The 18,283-nt window shown below is 39.4% G+C and overlaps 2 protein-coding genes across 2 annotated transcripts; both read right to left on the reverse strand.

The window, feature by feature from the left end:
• Positions 1 to 273: 273 nt before the first annotated feature.
• LOC124069421 lies at positions 274 to 16,369 on the reverse strand. The gene is made up of 12 exons (XM_046408582.1): positions 16,256 to 16,369; positions 14,795 to 14,943; positions 12,966 to 13,149; positions 11,262 to 11,347; positions 9,243 to 9,656; positions 6,401 to 6,579; positions 5,614 to 5,715; positions 3,358 to 3,419; positions 1,854 to 1,957; positions 1,226 to 1,404; positions 570 to 671; positions 274 to 450 (listed from the first exon to the last, which is right to left on the reverse strand). Exons 2-12 carry the CDS (start codon positions 14,904 to 14,906, stop codon positions 397 to 399), a joined length of 1,578 nt encoding a protein of 525 aa, XP_046264538.1. The 5' UTR covers positions 14,907 to 14,943; positions 16,256 to 16,369; the 3' UTR covers positions 274 to 396.
• rbp1.1 (retinol binding protein 1, cellular, tandem duplicate 1) lies at positions 3,802 to 7,228 on the reverse strand. Its single transcript, XM_046408526.1, has 4 exons — positions 7,100 to 7,228; positions 6,401 to 6,579; positions 5,614 to 5,715; positions 3,802 to 4,523 (listed from the first exon to the last, which is right to left on the reverse strand). Exons 1-4 carry the CDS (start codon positions 7,170 to 7,172, stop codon positions 4,473 to 4,475), a joined length of 405 nt encoding a protein of 134 aa, XP_046264482.1. The 5' UTR covers positions 7,173 to 7,228; the 3' UTR covers positions 3,802 to 4,472.
• Positions 16,370 to 18,283: the final 1,914 nt, after the last annotated feature.

Here is an 18,283-nt window from a genome sequence, read left to right on the forward strand (position 1 = left end):
TACACATCATCTCACCTCAGCTTATTCCAGCAGGTGGCGTTATACACATTGCTTTATAAAATACCCCCTCTTTATCAACTGTTTTTAATTCAGTTACACTCTCTTGATTAAGGGCTCTGTTATTAGTTTAACAGGCAACTTGTTTAAGATAATACTGTCACTGTCTTCTGTATAGATGTACCTTCATTTTATTCTGATGTAACTGTAAGCTGTAAGCACCCAAGCTTACAGCTGATTCATGATATCAACTGCTGCGTCATACACAACACGATGTGTTGTCTGAAAAGCACCTTTATTCATTTAGTTCATCGGTTCGAGAAAAATAGGTTATTGAGAAGCAAGAAAAACTTTTTTAAACTAGCAAGTAGACAGGAACAAAAACAGATATTTTGCCTTTCATTCTTTTCTCTTGAACACCTGAAGACAAACTACATCTTCACACGTCAGCTCCTGTGAGAGAAAAATGATCTGTTAGACCAGTCATTTAGCAGAAGGTTAATTCAAGCTGTCCTTACCATACTTGACAATCACATCAACCCTAAATATTACGACAGATAGTGTCAACTCACCAGATAGAGTTTGTCACCTTCCATCCAGTGTTTCCAGCCACGGTTGGCCTTCTCTCCTTTCTGAGTGCACACCAGCTTGTCCCCCTCCCATGTCACCAGAGACTACAAGTCAACATACAGTGCATTTATTAAACACTAACCTTTTCATAACTCTTTCCTGATTATCTTTAGTTAGTATTTAGTAGTTTTCATTAGTTTTTAAAATTTCAGTTTAGTTGTTATTGTTATTATTTAAACTATTTAGTTTTTGTTAAGGCTAAAACCAAAAACGTGTTCTGCATATTTTGTTTTTGTTTTTTGGTTTATTTTAATAAGTAATTTGTAACTGTACAGCTCTCTTATCTAAAATTCCAGTCAGTTAGAGTTACTAAAGCCTCTTTTTTCCTTTGACTTCTTTTTCAAAGTCTTTCAGCCTTTGGAATTCAATGTAACAGCGCACCACTGCTAATCTCTGTTAATTTTCTATCATCGGCACGCCACTGTTGATTCCATCTGTTTTCCGCACTGACTCGAAAGCACCAGTCCTTGCACTGGCTGCACTTAGATAATATCGTTCTAATTGTCACGCCAGCAACAGGCAAAATGGAAATTAACTACTCCTCAGATAAACTGACTCTTGTTATTTCAAAGACTCCAAACATGAGAGGTGAACTCACCTTGACATTTCTGTTGTCTAATCCCTTGGTGTACTCATCAAATTCAACCCCTATAGTGAAGGCTAACTCATAGTTCCTGAAGGTGCTCAGTGTTTTGAGGTCAAACTTGTCTCCTTCTTGGGCCACCACTTTGGTCTGAGACAAAGAGATGGCAATTTTCCTTGTTGCAAAGTCGATATCTAGGGCCAGAGTAGAGAGACTTGATTACACACTGTTATACGTGCCACATTACACTACCTAAATTAGATTTTTAAAGGAATAGATGAGGTAATAAGAAAAGTTTCTGTCAGTTCTGTTAGTAGACACTTGATTTTCTGTTTGTGATTGAAAAACCAATGTAGTTGACTTGGCAAGATTTTAAAAACGGAATAATTTCAGTATTTGACATCACTGATGGATGTTCACTCAGTTGTGAGATATTTTTGTAGTGGCTCTGCATTAAATGGAAAAGTAGGCTAACAAAAGGACAGAAACACTGTCTTCAACGAAGGAACAAGAAGGCATGAAATTAGATGGATTTCTCTCTTGTAGAATTGTCCAATCTGTCACATCACACTAACACCACTTTAACACAGAAGTAAGACATCTTAGAGCAAAATGGAACCCACCAAAAGTAAAAGTTTCTTACTCAGGACTTTCAAATAATCTTCAAATTTCTCATTGGTTTCCAGTATCCATTTCCCACTGAAGTCTGCAGGCATGGTGGCAGCTGGTGACACTGTTGTGTGCAGACTTTAGACAGTGCAGGGAGGGGGGAGGTGCAGGGAGTCCTCTTGCTTTTATTCGAGCTGGGGGGCATGAGGGCAGAAAACTATTGATAAGTGAGTTTATAGCTTGAAGGGGATTGGCAGGGGCAGTTGCTTTGGAGGGGGAGGGGGAAGACTCACCCTTTTCTTGCTGCCTTCACTCATTGGTGGAGGTTGTGAAGGGCATATTTGAGGGTGTCCACACACACACACACACACCACTCTTTCTCTCACACACACCATAGATACATAAACGTGCAAACGTTGCAGTGATGGTCCGTGTACAATGCAGACTTTGTAACATCTGCCAACAGTGTGTGTTGTTGGCATTTTGTGTATTTTGCTCTTTGTGTATTTTTCTATGGCAAACTCAAATACTCAACTTGAATACCTGAACTTTGAGCGTGAAGGTTAATAAAGTTCAACTGATCTAGTAGTGAAAAAATATCATCATTTGTGACTTATTCTGGAAATATAATAAACAGATATCTAATTTCTCCAATGTGGGTAATTTCCATCTATTATGCAGTTTCCTTGAAAAATTGTTCAATTGTTTAATAAGCTTGTTTAAACGTATCTTAGCATAAATTGGGAGACTTCTGAATCTATGAATATGCAAGTATTTTCATAGTTTTAATCCTTGAGATTTTTGTTACATTCAATTTTTCAAACTATTTATGGCACACATTTATTGTGCTATAGCCCTCAAATGTGTTTAAATATTCATTAGTCACCTGGGTTCACACGAAGTAGGATAAGAAAGTGAGGAAAGTGTGCTGTGGTCCGACGAGTCCACATTTCATATTGTTCAGAGAAATCATGGCAAGCAGGTTATGAGGCAAGCAGACTTTTCTGGAACAAGTAGTAGGTATCAAATTCAGACTGAGTGTATACTTACAAGCCAGTTTGAATATTATCATGTCTTTGTACACTACCAAATTGAATATAAGTTTAGAAGCATTTGCAAATCATTGATTCCTGTTGTAATTTACATTTTACATAACATAACATAACTTCTTTGGAATAAGGGTTGTGAAAACAAACCTTCCCCTTCAGCAGATGAAGGTTTAAAAATCTGAACATATATCATTCTGCATGGAGAAGGTCAAACATCCAATATAAGTAGCAATAACACATTTTGAACAGAAGGGACTTGTATTGAACTGTTCCCATATTGGTTATTGACGAAAATGTGAGTTGAGAAACTTACTCACAGACAACCTGTGCACTTAGTAGAAACGTTTTATTGAGAATAAATGCAGATGCAGAATTTACTCTGGCGCCAGACTCTGTTTCGACCCCTCTCTGAGAGCATAATTTTTTTAACCAGCCAAAGCAAGAGCCCGGAGAGATCAATAACAACCCCCTGGAGAACCATAAATAAACAGTGCCTGCAGGTAGACGCTGGGGTGGTGGTTGGGTGTGAATGCACAAGGAGCAGCAGGAGGCTGGACAGCAGAGCAAGCAGCAGCAGAAAATGAGCAAGTGAGTCGGACAGCTTATAATGGTACCGCACTAAGTAAGCTGGCATGAGCTGATTCAGAGCGCAGCGTCCCTCGAGTTGTCTGGCTGAAGCTCCACAGGCTTCACTTCACTCACCGAAACTCTCAAGTAGAGGCCTTCAGGTTCATCTTGCATGTCTTGAAAGGCAGCTTGATTTTGACTGTTGGTCTGAACTTAGAGTAAATAACAACCCATCATTTCACTGGTTTTTCTATTGTGGGACTGAACTTCTAAAACAAAACACCTCCTTCTCCAACGAGTCTGATAAGAAAATAAAGATACCACTCAGATTTAACCACTCAAAAAAGACAAATCACATTACTGAGCACTGTTTACTTTATTGATTCATTCATATTACTATCAGTGGTGCAGTCCCAAAGAAAATGGGAAGGATAAATACACACATAATGTCTGATATCCATTTTTGAGACTGAGCATCAGTAACAAAGGAGTTTACAGACCTCAAACACACTCAGATTTCCATCTTTTTTTTCTGATTTCCACCTTTTCCCATCATCCTCTTTTTTTTCCATCCAAAGCAATCATTCAGAAGACTAAAATGGGATTGACCCTTTTAATTTGTTACATTACTATCCCTCTGGTCGTTTTAGTGCATTGCATTATCAATCTGGCTCATCCATTAGATTAGCTACACCTACAGTAGCGGTTTGCATCCAGCACATCTAAACTTGTTAATCAAAAGAGCGCCCACCCTGAGACAATTATACAGTATCGCATTTTGTGATGTTACATGACAGACAAGGCTGACCTGCCTTCATTGTGCTGCATATGAATTGGCTTTGGCAGAGTAATTTTGATGGAACGTTTTGCGTGATAAAAATAGCATTTGTAACAGGGAAATACATAAAATATTGGCTGATGTATGAATGAACCAAAGGGAAGTCAGACTGTATGTCAGAGGCATGGGAGGAAGCATGGATGTAGCCTCTGTGAGCCACTTTCAGCCGGGGCCACCGCCTCATTCAGCAAGAGCCAGCTTAGGTCTTCTTGAAGACCTGCTTGCTAACAACTCCTGCGGCTCTCAGCTCCTGCAGAGGACAAAAGACAAGTGCATGTTTTTAGATACAGCTAAACAGACTCAGAACACATAATTTTGACTGCTGGGAGGAGGAGGAGGATGACATGATTGTAAGCTCTACCCCAGCCCTTAATTGTATACAATCAAAACATGTGATCTGACTTATCAAGAGTAACAGGTTATATGAGTATAGGATGCAAAGAGGCTGAATGTGTAGTAGTTTTAATGGACAGCAATAGTTTCTAGTATACGTTCTTGCAATTTATTTTCTGCCACAAGATGCCACTGTTTCTCTACATTTTCAATGCAGTTTCAGCTCTTGGGAATTTCAAACTAATAAACTAATTTCATGGCTGCTGATTGAAAACATCTGTTGGCATCATTTAGACCAAAATACTTTGGCAGATTATTTTTTGCTTAGCCCTGATAGCAGTAATCATAGAATGGGAAATAAGATAATGCTGAGCTAATGAAAATGGTAATGTGCTAGTCATTACTTTAAAGTCTTTTCAGATGCTAATTCTTTCATTACAGGCCACATCGGGCCACACTCTGAATATCACAGAGGAGATGTTTCCAAAAAAAAAAAAAGTTCTCCTAACAGACAGTAGATTAGAAAAGTTGAGATAATAACATGGAAGAAGCTGATATTGATACAGTATTTGCTGGATCACTGCAAGATGAGATGAATGAGAAGCAGAATCTGGACGGCTTTTCATTTCAAAACACATGCAAAACTTTAACTTCTAATTTCTAATTGTCTTGCATTAATCTTTTTGTTTGATTTGGAGGGAGCGCATGAAAATTAAAATGCATAAGCCGTGTATTTTTTTCCTTTTAGAACAGTACATTTAAAGATAGCAATAGTATGATTTATTTGGCAGAAATAAGTTCCATCCACATTCTTTCACACTGTTTTCCCACACACCTCACACAGCATACATGTAATGTCACTCCTGCTGGAGCTACTGGGCAGATTCACCAGTCACCCATAAAAATATATGCACCGCACATACAGTGCTGAGAGGCATTTGGGGTTTGGATTAACGTGTCCAAATTCCATCCATTAATATTCATGACAGGAGCTGATGTTTTCTCACCAGATGAAGCTCGTCTCCGTCCACCCAGTGGGTCCAGCCTCTTCCTTCAATCTCTCCCTTCTGCACACACACCAGCTTGTCTCCATCCCAGGTGATGGTGGTCTACATTGGGTCAGAGGTCAGGGAGAAAATAATAAGAAATGAGGATTTAAAAATGAGCAATGTGGATGCAAGTTTCCTCTCCTCTCATATAGATATACATATACATCTATGCTGACTGAGAGGCTCAGTCTCCCTCCACCAACTCTTACAAATAATTATTCTGATAAAATCTGCACATACACTTACATGTGGCACTTTATCTCAGCCACCCTCCAAATAGCTTGTAGCTTATCTATAATCACCATACAAGAAAGGTTTTTCAGGGGGGCACTACAGATAATCTTTGATCCTATTTAGCATTCAGGGACACAATCTGATTAAATAAATGTGAGCCTTGACTCTTGCTTCTTGCCTTGACCAGTTCTTTCTCTGTATTATCTGACACTGGTCTTCATTGCATCAATTCATTGATGAGAATGTGAAAAACTGGAGCAAAGTTTTGTTTTAAATTGTATTAGAAGTCTCACTACAACATATGCTCATTAAAAACTGGAGGGGGGCCACCATGAAACGTCACTTTATGCACCTACAAGTTTTGCACCAATGGGAGATCTGTTAATGCCACATGCCCCCGCCACCTGCAATAATGTATTTTAACTACAGGGTCTAAATAAGTGGTTTATCAAGCATACATTCATTAAAATGTAATTTAATCATTCATAAATACATTGGTCCAAATACTCACCATGCATTTCCTGTCATCCACTCCAGACAGATCCTCCTCAAACTCTTTGCCTACATAGAAGTCCATGTTGTAGTTTTTGAAGGTGCTCAGGGTTTTGATGATTATGTGGTCCCCATCGTGGACGATGTCCTTGTCAGGCTTCAACAAGGTGGCGATTTTCCTGATGGCAACATTTACATCTGCAACAAGTTCCCAAGGAAGGGGACAAATAAATAAGAAACACAAGAGAAGGACCAAGAGACCACTGACACTTTTAAGACCCAAACATGTATATATATATATATATATGTACACACACACACACACATATATATATATATATATATATATATATATATATATATATATATATATATTTTTTAAAGATTCTTAGTGTTTGTATGATATTTTTCAATCCAGCTCGCTTTACAGTTTACAAAGTGCATTTCTGACTGTAACTATAGTTATTACACAAAGTAATTTAAAAAAAAAAATTTACATGTCTCTCCTAATTGTTCTGATGTAATGTGAAGCTATAAACCAAAATATTAACTGGCTCCAGTCTTACTCTACCACAGCTGAAATATTATTGTTTTATAAACAAGAACAGAATTATTTACAGTTTGATAATGTCAACTTTCACATGAAGAGCTCAATATGTGTAATCTAATGATGATGCTGCCTTCTTATACCATTTATACCCTGCTACCCTCAACTCACCAAGGGCCTTCAAGTACTCCTCGAAGTTATCATTGGAAATCATTTTCCAGTATCCGTTCAAATCAACTGGCATGTTGGCTCTTTCTCTGCTGGTTTCCAAACTTCCACTGAATAAGGAGGTCCCCTGTGGACGGCTACTTGCGACAGAGTGCAGAACCTGCTGTCAAAAAGCCTCAATTTGAACCCAACTCATTTTAATCCGATTATCTGCCAGGTTTCTTTTTTTTTAATGGAAAATGTATGCACCTCCCACTTCCCTCCCTCTGTCGACACCATGTGACCCCTCAATCCTCACCATGCCTTCCCTACATATTGTACACTGGGAACAAGCAGCATGCATACATAATGTAGGATACACATGAGTGCTTTATGTTGGAGAATGCTTACTCCGCCTGTGTGGGATTAGGATGAATACATTTCCTTTATTAATTGACACGGGCACAGTTACATTGGAATTCCACGTGTGGCAGATTTGGCCTTCTGTTGTATAAGATGAAGCTGTTTTAATCATGTTCAAATCTGCGCTATAATCATGCTGCTGGGCCATCAACAATAAGATTAATGAAGTAAATGACAAAAACATCTATTAAAACGTTGAACAGCATGTCATTGCTGCAGAGCTGAGCATGCAGTGTAGAAAATATGCACAGTGCAGAAGAAGAACCACCTGAGCTTAAAATGATCCAACTGGAACAATTAAATGTAGCACAATAGGTCTGTCACATCTTTTGTCTCTCTTAAATAACTCAATTAATAATCTCTCTTTTGGACCTGCTGCTGCTAGCCCACTGTCTAAATCCTTTATTGACTGAACACAGACAAAGACACACACACACACCATCTTTCAAAGGATGCCAGTTAGTATCACTCACAGTGGTGCTTTCAGTCACTGGCCTCGGTGAGAAAACACCTCCTGTAGCTGAGCAACTGTCAGGATTACTTTAAATCCGTTGGTGGAAAAAATACAGGCCTTGCAGACACAGTGTGTGGATGATAATGGGGAACTGAATAGATTGGCAATGAATTGCCATTGGGAGGCTGCTACAGAGTAGAGACAACAACAATGATGTGAGAAGAAATTGAAAACAGGTTCATATTTTTTCAGTCCATATTTTTACAGTGAAAAACTAACACGCCTCCTGGTAGCCTACAGTGGATACATAGAATTAAAAAAACACAATCACACACACACACAGTGGGTATTTTACAGGCCGTTTCATGACAGCAGGCCGACAAAAACGTAATAAATAAGTAATAGACAGGGCTTCATCATTTCTCTACCTGAAACACAAAGCTTCTGAACAGCACACAGACCTTCAATTGTAATTGGTCACTTATTTTTTTAAATAAATAATAAATAATAAAGGACACTTCAAGGATTTATTTTTTCTAACATCTTTCAGTCTTTTGACCTTGTATACTTTCAGAAAAAAAATGTAATACATTTTCTCCATGTGATTCAACTTTAAAGCCTTTAGCTCTTATTTTCTTATGTATCTTCATGTCAGTCTTTGTCTCCATTGATGGAAATAAATCCATCTGTTGTAGTTTTGTAATTTTATGAGGCACCAAATCCTAGCATCATGGTTGAACTTAACTTTCTTTCTGGTGTCTCCATGAATATGATTTAAGTTGTTCAAGGGACTTGGACTGATAGCATCATTATTTCTAAAATCTTGGTTATGGCCATGCATTGTTTATGATTTTATAAATCTAGACAGCAACAAAGAAAAAAAACACCAGACAGACGAAAAATTTAAAATATATAAGTTTTTATTTCAATTAATCCAACTCTGCAATGATGTGCACAAGAGTGCAAAGGATGAAAACGTTTAGTAAACCAATGTTCATTCACACTGTGGCACAAAGATGAGGCTCAGCATTTGCTACGCTTCATGTGTATGATTCAAAGGACACCACAGTCCTGTGTTCATGCATCTGACTGAAATCAAGTGATGCCTGGACTACACATCTACACCAAGTCCGGTGCAGACATTTGCAGCTTGTGCAATCCTCCATCACACTGCAGTCCAGTGGAAGTTAACAGAGCTTCCAGTCCCTGAAGAACATCACTGATCTGTGAGTACCTTCACACTTCAAGGGCTCCCAATTTTCAGCTCAGTGCTTTAGCTGTTTCTCTATCAGTCATCTAGACTCTTCACAGGCTTTTGTTCGCATTTGGCCAGCGGCCTCAGCATCGTGCCCTTATTTCTCCTCTCGCTGTCCTCCGTGTAGAGGTTGTGCTGTTGAATATATTCTATCACAGAGTCTGGGACCAGGTATTTGACGCTCAGCCCACGTCTCAGGGCCCGGCGGACCTCGGTGGCGCTCGTATCATTCCTCACCCACTCCCTCACTAGGAAAATGTTTTGACGGTGATGCGAGAGTGTGTCAGACTCGTGCACGGCTCGCTCAGGCTGAAGGCCCCCTCGACTGACGCAGACGAGGCCAAAACGCCCAGCCACTTCTTCCACATGGTCGTCTCGCCACAGGCCGGGGATCTTAAAAGTGTCGAGGAAATCAGCTCCACATAGGAGCTTCAGCTGTGGACAGGTGCCTGAAGCAGAGGGGGCACAAGTTAGTGAGCAGGAAACAGCAGGATATTTGTTTACCATAAAAAGAATGAAATAATAAAATATGCAGCTGCTACTCCACAGAATTCACTGATTAATAATATCACTTTGCCACTAAAACACCTAAATCTTTTGTTTTAAGATATTCACCCTCCAGTTGCCTGTACAATTATTAAATAGTTATTTGGAGATCAGTCTGTTCACTACATCACTGACACTTCAGTTCTCTTTCTGAGATTTTTTCAGAGTAATCTTGATGGCACTGAGTGACATAATCCTTGTGAATACATGGAAAAAATCCAGTGGGTGTTTGCCAACTGGCTAATCCAAAATCATGCTAAAAAAAACTGGCAATTCCACAGAGCCTGCACTGTTGTGGAGCAAAATGAAAAAATGTGAAGCATTGGTGATGAGAACAGCCAAGAAAAATGAAGTGAATCTTCTGACCCTGAACCAGGAAAATGAAAACTCAGAATATTAACAAAAACTGACACAATGGTTCTATAAATTACCCAACTTAGACATCTGTGGTGCTGGAGGCTAAAGTAGATCATAAGATAAGTCTCAAAGGTATTAAAACTATCACTAATACTCTTTTACCACCGTTAGTGAGGACCACAGCGCCCCATTAGGCTTCGACTTTGCACGTGTAAAGCACAGGCACATTATGTGGGACTGATGCAAATCCTTAACAGCAGCTCTGTTAGAGAGCTTGTTAAAGATGTGAGTTTTGCACATTGGGAAAATACCATTATTATGTATGCTGTAATCCCAAAAGAGCCTACAGCCATGATAATGGATTACGAGAAGCTGTATTTAGCAATGACTGTAAAAATAAAGGTGGACAAAATGAAAGTTTCCCAAAAGTGAATTGAAAAAAATCTCAGTCTCCCCCTAGTGGCTGATTGTAGTAGGTCATGAGCCAAACTAAAAACTTAACATACACGTCAGCATTTTTTTTCCCAAAGTGGTTCTTATCAGGCTGATGCTGATATGTTCAAATGTTGATTTTTGGACAAGTTTGGTTTTAATTAGTTATTTGATGCTATAAAAAGTTGTAAAACATTATGGTTGAGAGCTAATCCCTGCTTGTGATTGAGTGGACTTGTAGACTTGCGTATGGACAGGAACTCAATACTTTGGCTCCACTGCCCACTTACTAGACTGGGATAATGCACAGACTCGGGCTCCAAATTTTGTCACCAGCACAAGATGGCAGTGCTCGTGTCCAGGGAGGAAGTGAAAATGCTTCTTTATACTAGTAGTTAGGCACGCATGCTAATGACAAGGTCAACATGCTGATGTTAAGCAGGTTTATCCATTAATGTTTACCATCTAAGAATGTTCGCATGCTAATTAGCACTAAATACAAAGTTACAGGTACAGCTGAGGCTGATGGGAATGCCATTAGTTTTATAAGTATTTGATTTTAAACTAAAATACTGGACAAAGTCAAAATATGACACGCTGGAATTCACAGCCAATGCCATGAATTACAATTAAAGATAAAATACCTGAATACAGTCAGGCAAAAGAGGTCAAAGACTTCCTGAGCTGATCCCACTTTCCCAACAGTAAGAGTTTCTTACTTGAGAGATGAGTGTTGTTTCCACTGGAGGCGTTGTGCGTTCCTGTGCTCTGCTCATATCCCGTCAGAATACGCTCATAATGATACCTGTCCAATAACCAAAGACATGAGAGAAAAGACATGAGAGAAAGAGAGATAGAGAATTTATTGCTTTCATTTTACAAATGGTTGGCACCAGTGGCCAAGTTGTTTTACACAAGCGGTGCTAACAATTACTTTTCTGTGTTTGCTGTGTTAATGTATGTGTGTTTTTCAACGTAATGCCAATAAAGCCTTATCAAGCTAAAGTGAATTAGAGAGAAATATCTATGAGTCACAAAGGAAGCAAAGAAAAAAAAAATGAATGAAAAACTTCACTGTTTCCAAGTAAAGCTTCTTAAATGTGTTCTGGTACATTTGCGTGTGTGTGTGTGTGTGTGTGTGTGTGTGTGTGTGTGTGGAGTGAGAGAACGTGTGACGTGACCTGCTTCGGACAACAGGCCAGTTCAGGCCCTGATCAGGACTTGGGTTGCACAAACACTGCTTGGAGTGGGGGGAGTTTAACTCTTTGAGGGTATTTGTGAAAAATGCGGAACAGGGAAGATAGGGAATGAATAAAATGGAAAAAGTTCAATGAAACAAGCGGCGTATTAAAATAACACTAAATGTCATAGATGACGTACAGTGGGTGTGTGCAGTAGTCACAGCAGTCAGTGTGATGTACATTTTGTCCATTAAATGATTAATTCCTTTGCCCAGCTGCAGAAATAAATTTCATTGTTCAGTAAACCTCTGGGGCATGGAGTGGGCCATGTTTCCAACATCTTTTACTTACATCACCTCTGCTTGCGCTTCTTCACCCATATTCATGTGTCTGGCATCCTTTTACAACTACACAGTTCCCACTTGACCAGTGAATTTAACAATCAACGTCCCTCCTTTCACCTCGTAAAAAACACAGACCTGAAATGGGTCCAGTCTAGTCTGGCTGCCCCCAATTGACCAGAACCCATAATTTAGGCTCAGGGAACCTGACAACACTCTGTTACATAAGCAGTTGAAGCTGGCATGCAGCAGAGCAGGCAGAGGACAAGAAGAGGAAAGTACATCCCTATGAACTGTGCTATGATAAAGAGAAAGAACAAAGAAATTCTCTTATATCCCATCAAGGATGAAAAAGGAAGCAACTGGAGACAGTAAGAGCTAATAAAAAATAAAAAGTAGCTGCTGTGTAAACTGCTATAGCTGTGCGTGGCCCAAAAGACATTTCATCTTCTTGCTCATTTATGGATCTTCTATGAGATGAGATGAGATGCTGTCAAGTCAGTAAGCGACAGTTTCGGATGCTTAGATTTAAGGAAGGGATGACTGAAGGAACAGGACACTTGTTCATATCAGAGTCCCAATGGTTTGACTAGATGAACACAAAATGTACTCTCACAAGGTCTGCTCACACAAAGCAATAGCATTTTCTCTGTACTCCGTACAAATTACATTTTTGCGACTAAATCGCCTCCAATAAACCACTGAAGCGCTATTAATTATACAATGGATGGACAGAGAATTATCTGCGCATTAGGGGGTTGTGATAAAGTATTTTGAAAACAGGCAGAACAGAGGGACCAAAGGCTGGTGTTGTCCTACTGTTTCTCCTTTAGAACACTGCAACGTTCTTTGTTAAATGAAGCAGTTTAAACTCTGCTGTTGCTGTAAACATCTTTTATACCTCATGGTGACCACAGTCTCTGTCCAGTCTGGCTGCTGGCTTTCCCATTCATCAACTGTGACCCAGTTGGAACTCAGGAGCGCTAGCTTTGCCATAGCAATTCTGTGCTTAGCCAATACCAGGCCTTGCTTTCCATAGCTGTCACTCACTGGAGACACGATGCCACCTACCACCTGGTACAGGCCTGAAGGGAGAGAAGATTAATACAGTTTATTTCTGGGTCATGACAGCCAATGCAGAAATGAATTTGAATCAGTAGTAATCTATAAGAGATACTGACGTTAATGTTATTACTGCTTCTGATCGCACATTTGCGGACGAGTGCTACAATTGATCTTTTTGACATGGATTTAACATCATGAAACTACAAGACAGCAGACGCAAACGATGCTAATTCCAATTCTTAGCGCCTGAGATGGCAGTCCACTGCTCCTGTGTGTTTCACGGCACGTTGGACGTGTGTTCAACCAGTGATGGGTTAAATGCATAGAAGAAGTTCGGTGTAGGTAAAAAAAAACAAAACATACTGACAGTAAGGTTTGAAGTTTAAAATTTTTGAAGAAGTTTAACTTTAAGCAACTGTAGCACAAACATTCAGCAAACAGTAGAGTAAAAACATATCCCGTATGCAGCTTACAGTCATTTCTTTCATTGCCCTCAAATTAGTCACCTGATGTCTTAAAGGTCAAAGGGGATCTGTAAGAGCATTATACGTGTCGCTGCCCACTTACACCCTGCACTGTGCATACATTCATAAAGCATCTTAGAGAGAGTGGACTCAGGACCAGTATAACACTTAAGGTATAATGATGTTGCTATGACCATGTGACCAGGCCAGTTCTCTTATTTAGAGCAGCTTTGGAAGTAAATGGGCCTGAGTTTATACAAGGAGACTGCGTGTGCTGACACGGGTGTTACATGAGACCGTGTGGCCGCACATGTCACAGGTCACAGTTTAAGGTGACTGAGCTTTTTATTCACACATGAAGAGAACAACAAGAAGGGCAACTTAGGTTTCTGCGTCATCATATAATTCAGGATATTGTGATATATCTGCAAAACTGTCTTCAAAGAAGGAAAGAATTTTTTTAAAACTTATTTTAGGAAAACTCTAATTGTATGAAGAACAGGCCATCATGTACATAAAATCTGAGCAAAAAAGAAACAAAATGAACCTCTGCCATGAATCTTTGCAAGTAAACTACTAATTAAATATTGATACAATACTGCAAATAATGCAATACTCAAGTGTATTGATATTTTCTTACACTCCCACATATAACTTTTTTTCTTGTTGTCTATAGTTTAGCTAAGACACGAGAATCTGAGGCTCTTTAAAGCTGCATTAACTGATATTTATAGCTGAAAGTTCTGTCTTATAAAGTTGTTCTGACTAATGTGTCTGCAAAGAGCGTGGCTTCACGTCACAAAGTAACATTAGCATTCATTTGGAGTCGTGTTCATGACAACCTGACATTTTTAAGTCCAATATTCTAACTTTGTACTAACTTTGCCACCATGTGCTGCTGCCAACGAGGTTGATGAGAGCAGTGAAACCCAACAGACAATGTGCAGATCATGAAAGAAAAACAATGAGCTAAAGTTTACAGAAACCTGTAGAGTTGCAGCTTTGGGTCAGAATTCTCTAAAGGTTAATAACTGAGAGCAACCACTTTCTCATAGTTTTCTGATTCTTTGTTAAGAAAAATAACATTAACTGGTGGCCATTATCTAGGAGCTTTTACAGTAGCTGCTTTGTTCCTAAAGTAGAAAGCCAAATAAGACACAAAGGATTAGCAGATACAGCATCTCTGATGTCCGGATCTCACCTGTGCTGTGCATGTGGTCTCTGGCCAGCTCAAACAACCTCATGTGCTGGTTGGTGATGGGATTAAAGGAGCCACAGGCAAGCAAGACTAGTGGAATGCGGCGGGCGGCCATCTTGGATTACCCCCCCTCAATACCACTGCCAAAGAACCCTGGAAGAAAGAACAGTAGTTATAAATATTGTGAGAGTTGTGTGATGGAAAGCACAGGTGAGAAGACCACAGGAAGCCACCAAGTACAGAGACAGAGTCCTCCTCTGGAACATAATACAAGACACTGTGCAGAAGCACTTTGTATATCTAAAAGTCAGTCAGTTTGCTGAGGTTTGCCTTAATTGCACCGACCTTAACAACTAATTTGTCATTTGTTAGGAGTTTGTAATCCCAAAGCACCTTTTAATGTATGAATACCGCAGTAGCCTGGATAACCACAGTGACAGGCAAGCAAGAGCATAGCTCTCTATTTGTTATAAGAAACACCGGCAGGAATAAATGTGTCTCCATTTTACTGGTGTCAGACGCTGGAGGAGGGGAACAACTGCAGCGGCATTTTGATTTAATGTGTATGTGAGCATAGAGAAGCTTGGATGGAAATGAAGGCCAGCCTCTGTCCGCACATTATTTGGAAAGATGGTTTATTTTCAACACCCTCGCTGACTGGTATCCAGTCATCATGTGAAGAACTTGTTTAACTTAAAACATGTAAATTCTTTTTAATAGTATTGGCTTTCTGTCTGATATACTGCTCTCATGAGAAAGTTCTGCCCTGTTATGTTACCACCACATTGTACGTTTCCTCTACATAGATTTGATCATGTTCTTGTTTATGAAACGTTTGTCATTGTTACCCTATTTTTAGAGATCTCTCAATGAGTGCATTTTATGTCCCCTTCGTTATAGTGTTTTCTTTTATTCTTCAAATACTGGCCTTTGTTTGAAAAGTTCTATACAAAAAGAAAATATATATATATAATCTGTATTTATTGGTCGACTAATACAATAGCTCTGAAGGACTTCGCATGTACGTTATGCAATAGATTTCTTGAGATACGACAGACAATAAACAAACTGTACGGTGTTCGCTGTCCTCGTCTTTAAATCATAAGTAATTTCCTGTTGGAAACTGAATAATTCATTGATGTAAAGTTGTGCAAATTTAGTGTAGTGGTGACAGGCGCAAGCTGTGTCCAACGGACAAACTGCTCTGTTTAGACATAAAAACTGTGAATTGTTGCGGCTTTTCACGGATGTCACAGTGTTATTTAAGTCAGAGGATAGCATAAAATTGTAGGATTGACATTGACCAAGACCATTAGCTAACCTTAATTAGCATAGCGAACCGAAATACCTGCAGAGCGACAAACCCAAACTGAAGGGGTCAGTATAAATGAAAATGACGACATTATATTCAAACGGGCATATTACCAAAAAAAACAGCATCAAAGGGATGAATTATTTGATTACCTTCTTTTCACATTCTGGCTGTTAGCTAACTGTGTCACACTCTTTGTGTTCCCCCCATTCCGCGGACCCATTTTTCAATGGTTCCGCAGAGATAAAAAACAAAAAACAAAAAACAAAACTGGCTCTACTGCGTCCCCTGGTGGAAAAGAGTTTCTCTGTGCAGCGTGGCGGAGCTCTCCGTGGTACTGAAATACACTGGACAAACAGTTGTTAAGGTCATGTAATTACACACAGAGAAGACAGCCGACGTGTTACAGTGGCTACTTGTTTGAGAGCAGTCTTAGTCTGTTAAACTGGCTTCTAGTTTAACACGTTCTTGAGCCTCTGCTGCTGAGGACAACATCATCTAAGAATAAACCTACTTTAATCATCAGATGACCTTTACAGCAGCACAACATCAAATACCCACATAAATTACACTGTTGTTAACTGCGTGAAAAGGGGAAGCTTTGTCAAACACTAACTGACTGTCTGAAGTGCAACCCATAACTGAGTACAAAATGAGCTCAAGCAAATGTCATGAGATTTCACGGCTGGTATATTCAACTAGAGAATTGAGTAAACTCTGCCAGGTGAACAGAGTTATGGCCACAGGAATTATAAATGTATGAAAACTGTATGTATGTTGTTATCTTTCCCAGTAATCCCTGCCACACCAGAATTTGTGCAAATAGACAGAAAAGGAGCCTCTAGATTCACTGTATGTGGGTGATGAAACATTTTCAGGTTTGGATAGTTTTGTGACTAATACAATAACATGAAACTGACCCAAGTCAAATTTGAGTTGTCAGATGGATGTGAAAACATCTCACTAATGCCACTGGTTCAGTGGTTTGTTTATATGAAAAGCACTTCATGAATTCACTTACATGAACTGAACAATCCATAATCTTAGGGTTAACATTTATACATTCTATGCTTTTTTGGGGGAAAGAAATTCTAGCAAAATGAAAGCTGTTTTTTTTTCACTGTGAGGATCCAGTACCTTAATGAATAAATATTTTTGTTAATAAGATGAATAATTTATCAGTCACAAACGGTTGAATAATTTATTAGTCATAAACTGTTTGGGCTTGCAAGAGATGCTGGGGGAATAAAAAGGGAAGTGGGAAAGACAAGTAGCCGACTCATTATGAAATATTGAGAGTAAAATGTGTAAAGCAACATTTCAGTGACGCCACCGTCTTTCCCTTGTCACTGCTCTGCTGTAAATTAGCTGCCACTGCCCATGGAGACAGCCAACTGGGAGCATGTGTGTGTAAGTGACTGTATGTGTGCATGTAAATGTAGTCCTGCGTATGTGTGTGTGTGTGTTCTACCTTTGTTATCCTATTAACTCACTTGAGGCCTGATTCCACCCCCCCTCCATCCCTCCACCCCCCCACACTCTCTAATCCCCAGAACACACACACCCACAATCAACAGAAAACTTACCGGGGGGGAATAATTGAAAAACATACGGCCGTTTGAGAAAACCAGTGATTCTGCCACAGGGTGAAAACTGAAAGACTCAAATCTGGTGAGGGGGAGTATAGCCATGCTGTTCGGGCTCTTGTTAGAAGGATACAGCTGGAAAAACATCACATGTAGCAGCTGCTTCATTCGATTATGAAAGGAGTCTCGCTGTAATAAAATGAAAAAGGATATATATCACAGTTCATATTAGTCCTTAATTAGTGACATGCGTGTGTGTGTGTGTGTTTGGATAGTTTAATAAGAAAAAACATTTTTGTGTAAATATTCCCTTCTTTACTTTACTTTTTATTTGACTTTTTCTGCACCTTTATTTCCTATTCTCGAGTGAATTTCCCCACTGTGGGACTAATAAAGGAGCTTATCTTATCTTATTAGCCCTTGGCATTTTTCAAGCTTCTTGGGTTCCTTCTTCTTGATGTTGCTGTCGCTTGGGATTCATTCCCCTATCATCACTGCTTTCTTCTGTCGTTTGTCGACCGCCACAATGTCCGCTTGGTTCTTCATCATCATTTTGTCAGTCTGCGTCCGGAAGTCCCACAGGATCTTAGCTTG

This window comes from Scatophagus argus, chromosome 13, assembly GCF_020382885.2.
Source record: "Scatophagus argus isolate fScaArg1 chromosome 13, fScaArg1.pri, whole genome shotgun sequence".
Taxonomy (NCBI): Eukaryota; Metazoa; Chordata; class Actinopteri; family Scatophagidae; genus Scatophagus; species Scatophagus argus.

What these genes read in the sequence shown, in the direction of transcription:
- rbp1.1 (XM_046408526.1), bottom strand. Translation starts at nt 7,172, where the DNA reads ATGCCAGTTGATTTGAACGGATACTGGAAAATGATTTCCAATGATAAC. An exon ending in GGAGTACTTGAAGGCCCTTG is followed by an intron (nt 6,580 to 7,099) that starts GTGAGTTGAGGG and finishes AACTTGTTGCAG; the next exon opens with ATGTAAATGTTGCCATCAGG. An exon ending in TGGATGACAGGAAATGCATG is followed by an intron (nt 5,716 to 6,400) that starts GTGAGTATTTGG and finishes GACCCAATGTAG; the next exon opens with ACCACCATCACCTGGGATGG.
- LOC124069421 (XM_046408582.1), bottom strand. Translation starts at nt 14,906, where the DNA reads ATGGCCGCCCGCCGCATTCCACTAGTCTTGCTTGCCTGTGGCTCCTTT. An exon ending in ACGGAGACGAGCTTCATCTG is followed by an intron (nt 3,420 to 5,613) that starts GTGAGAAAACAT and finishes TCTGCTGTCCAG; the next exon opens with CCTCCTGCTGCTCCTTGTGC. An exon ending in AAGGTGACAAACTCTATCTG is followed by an intron (nt 451 to 569) that starts GTGAGTTGACAC and finishes TTTCTCTCACAG; the next exon opens with GAGCTGACGTGTGAAGATGT.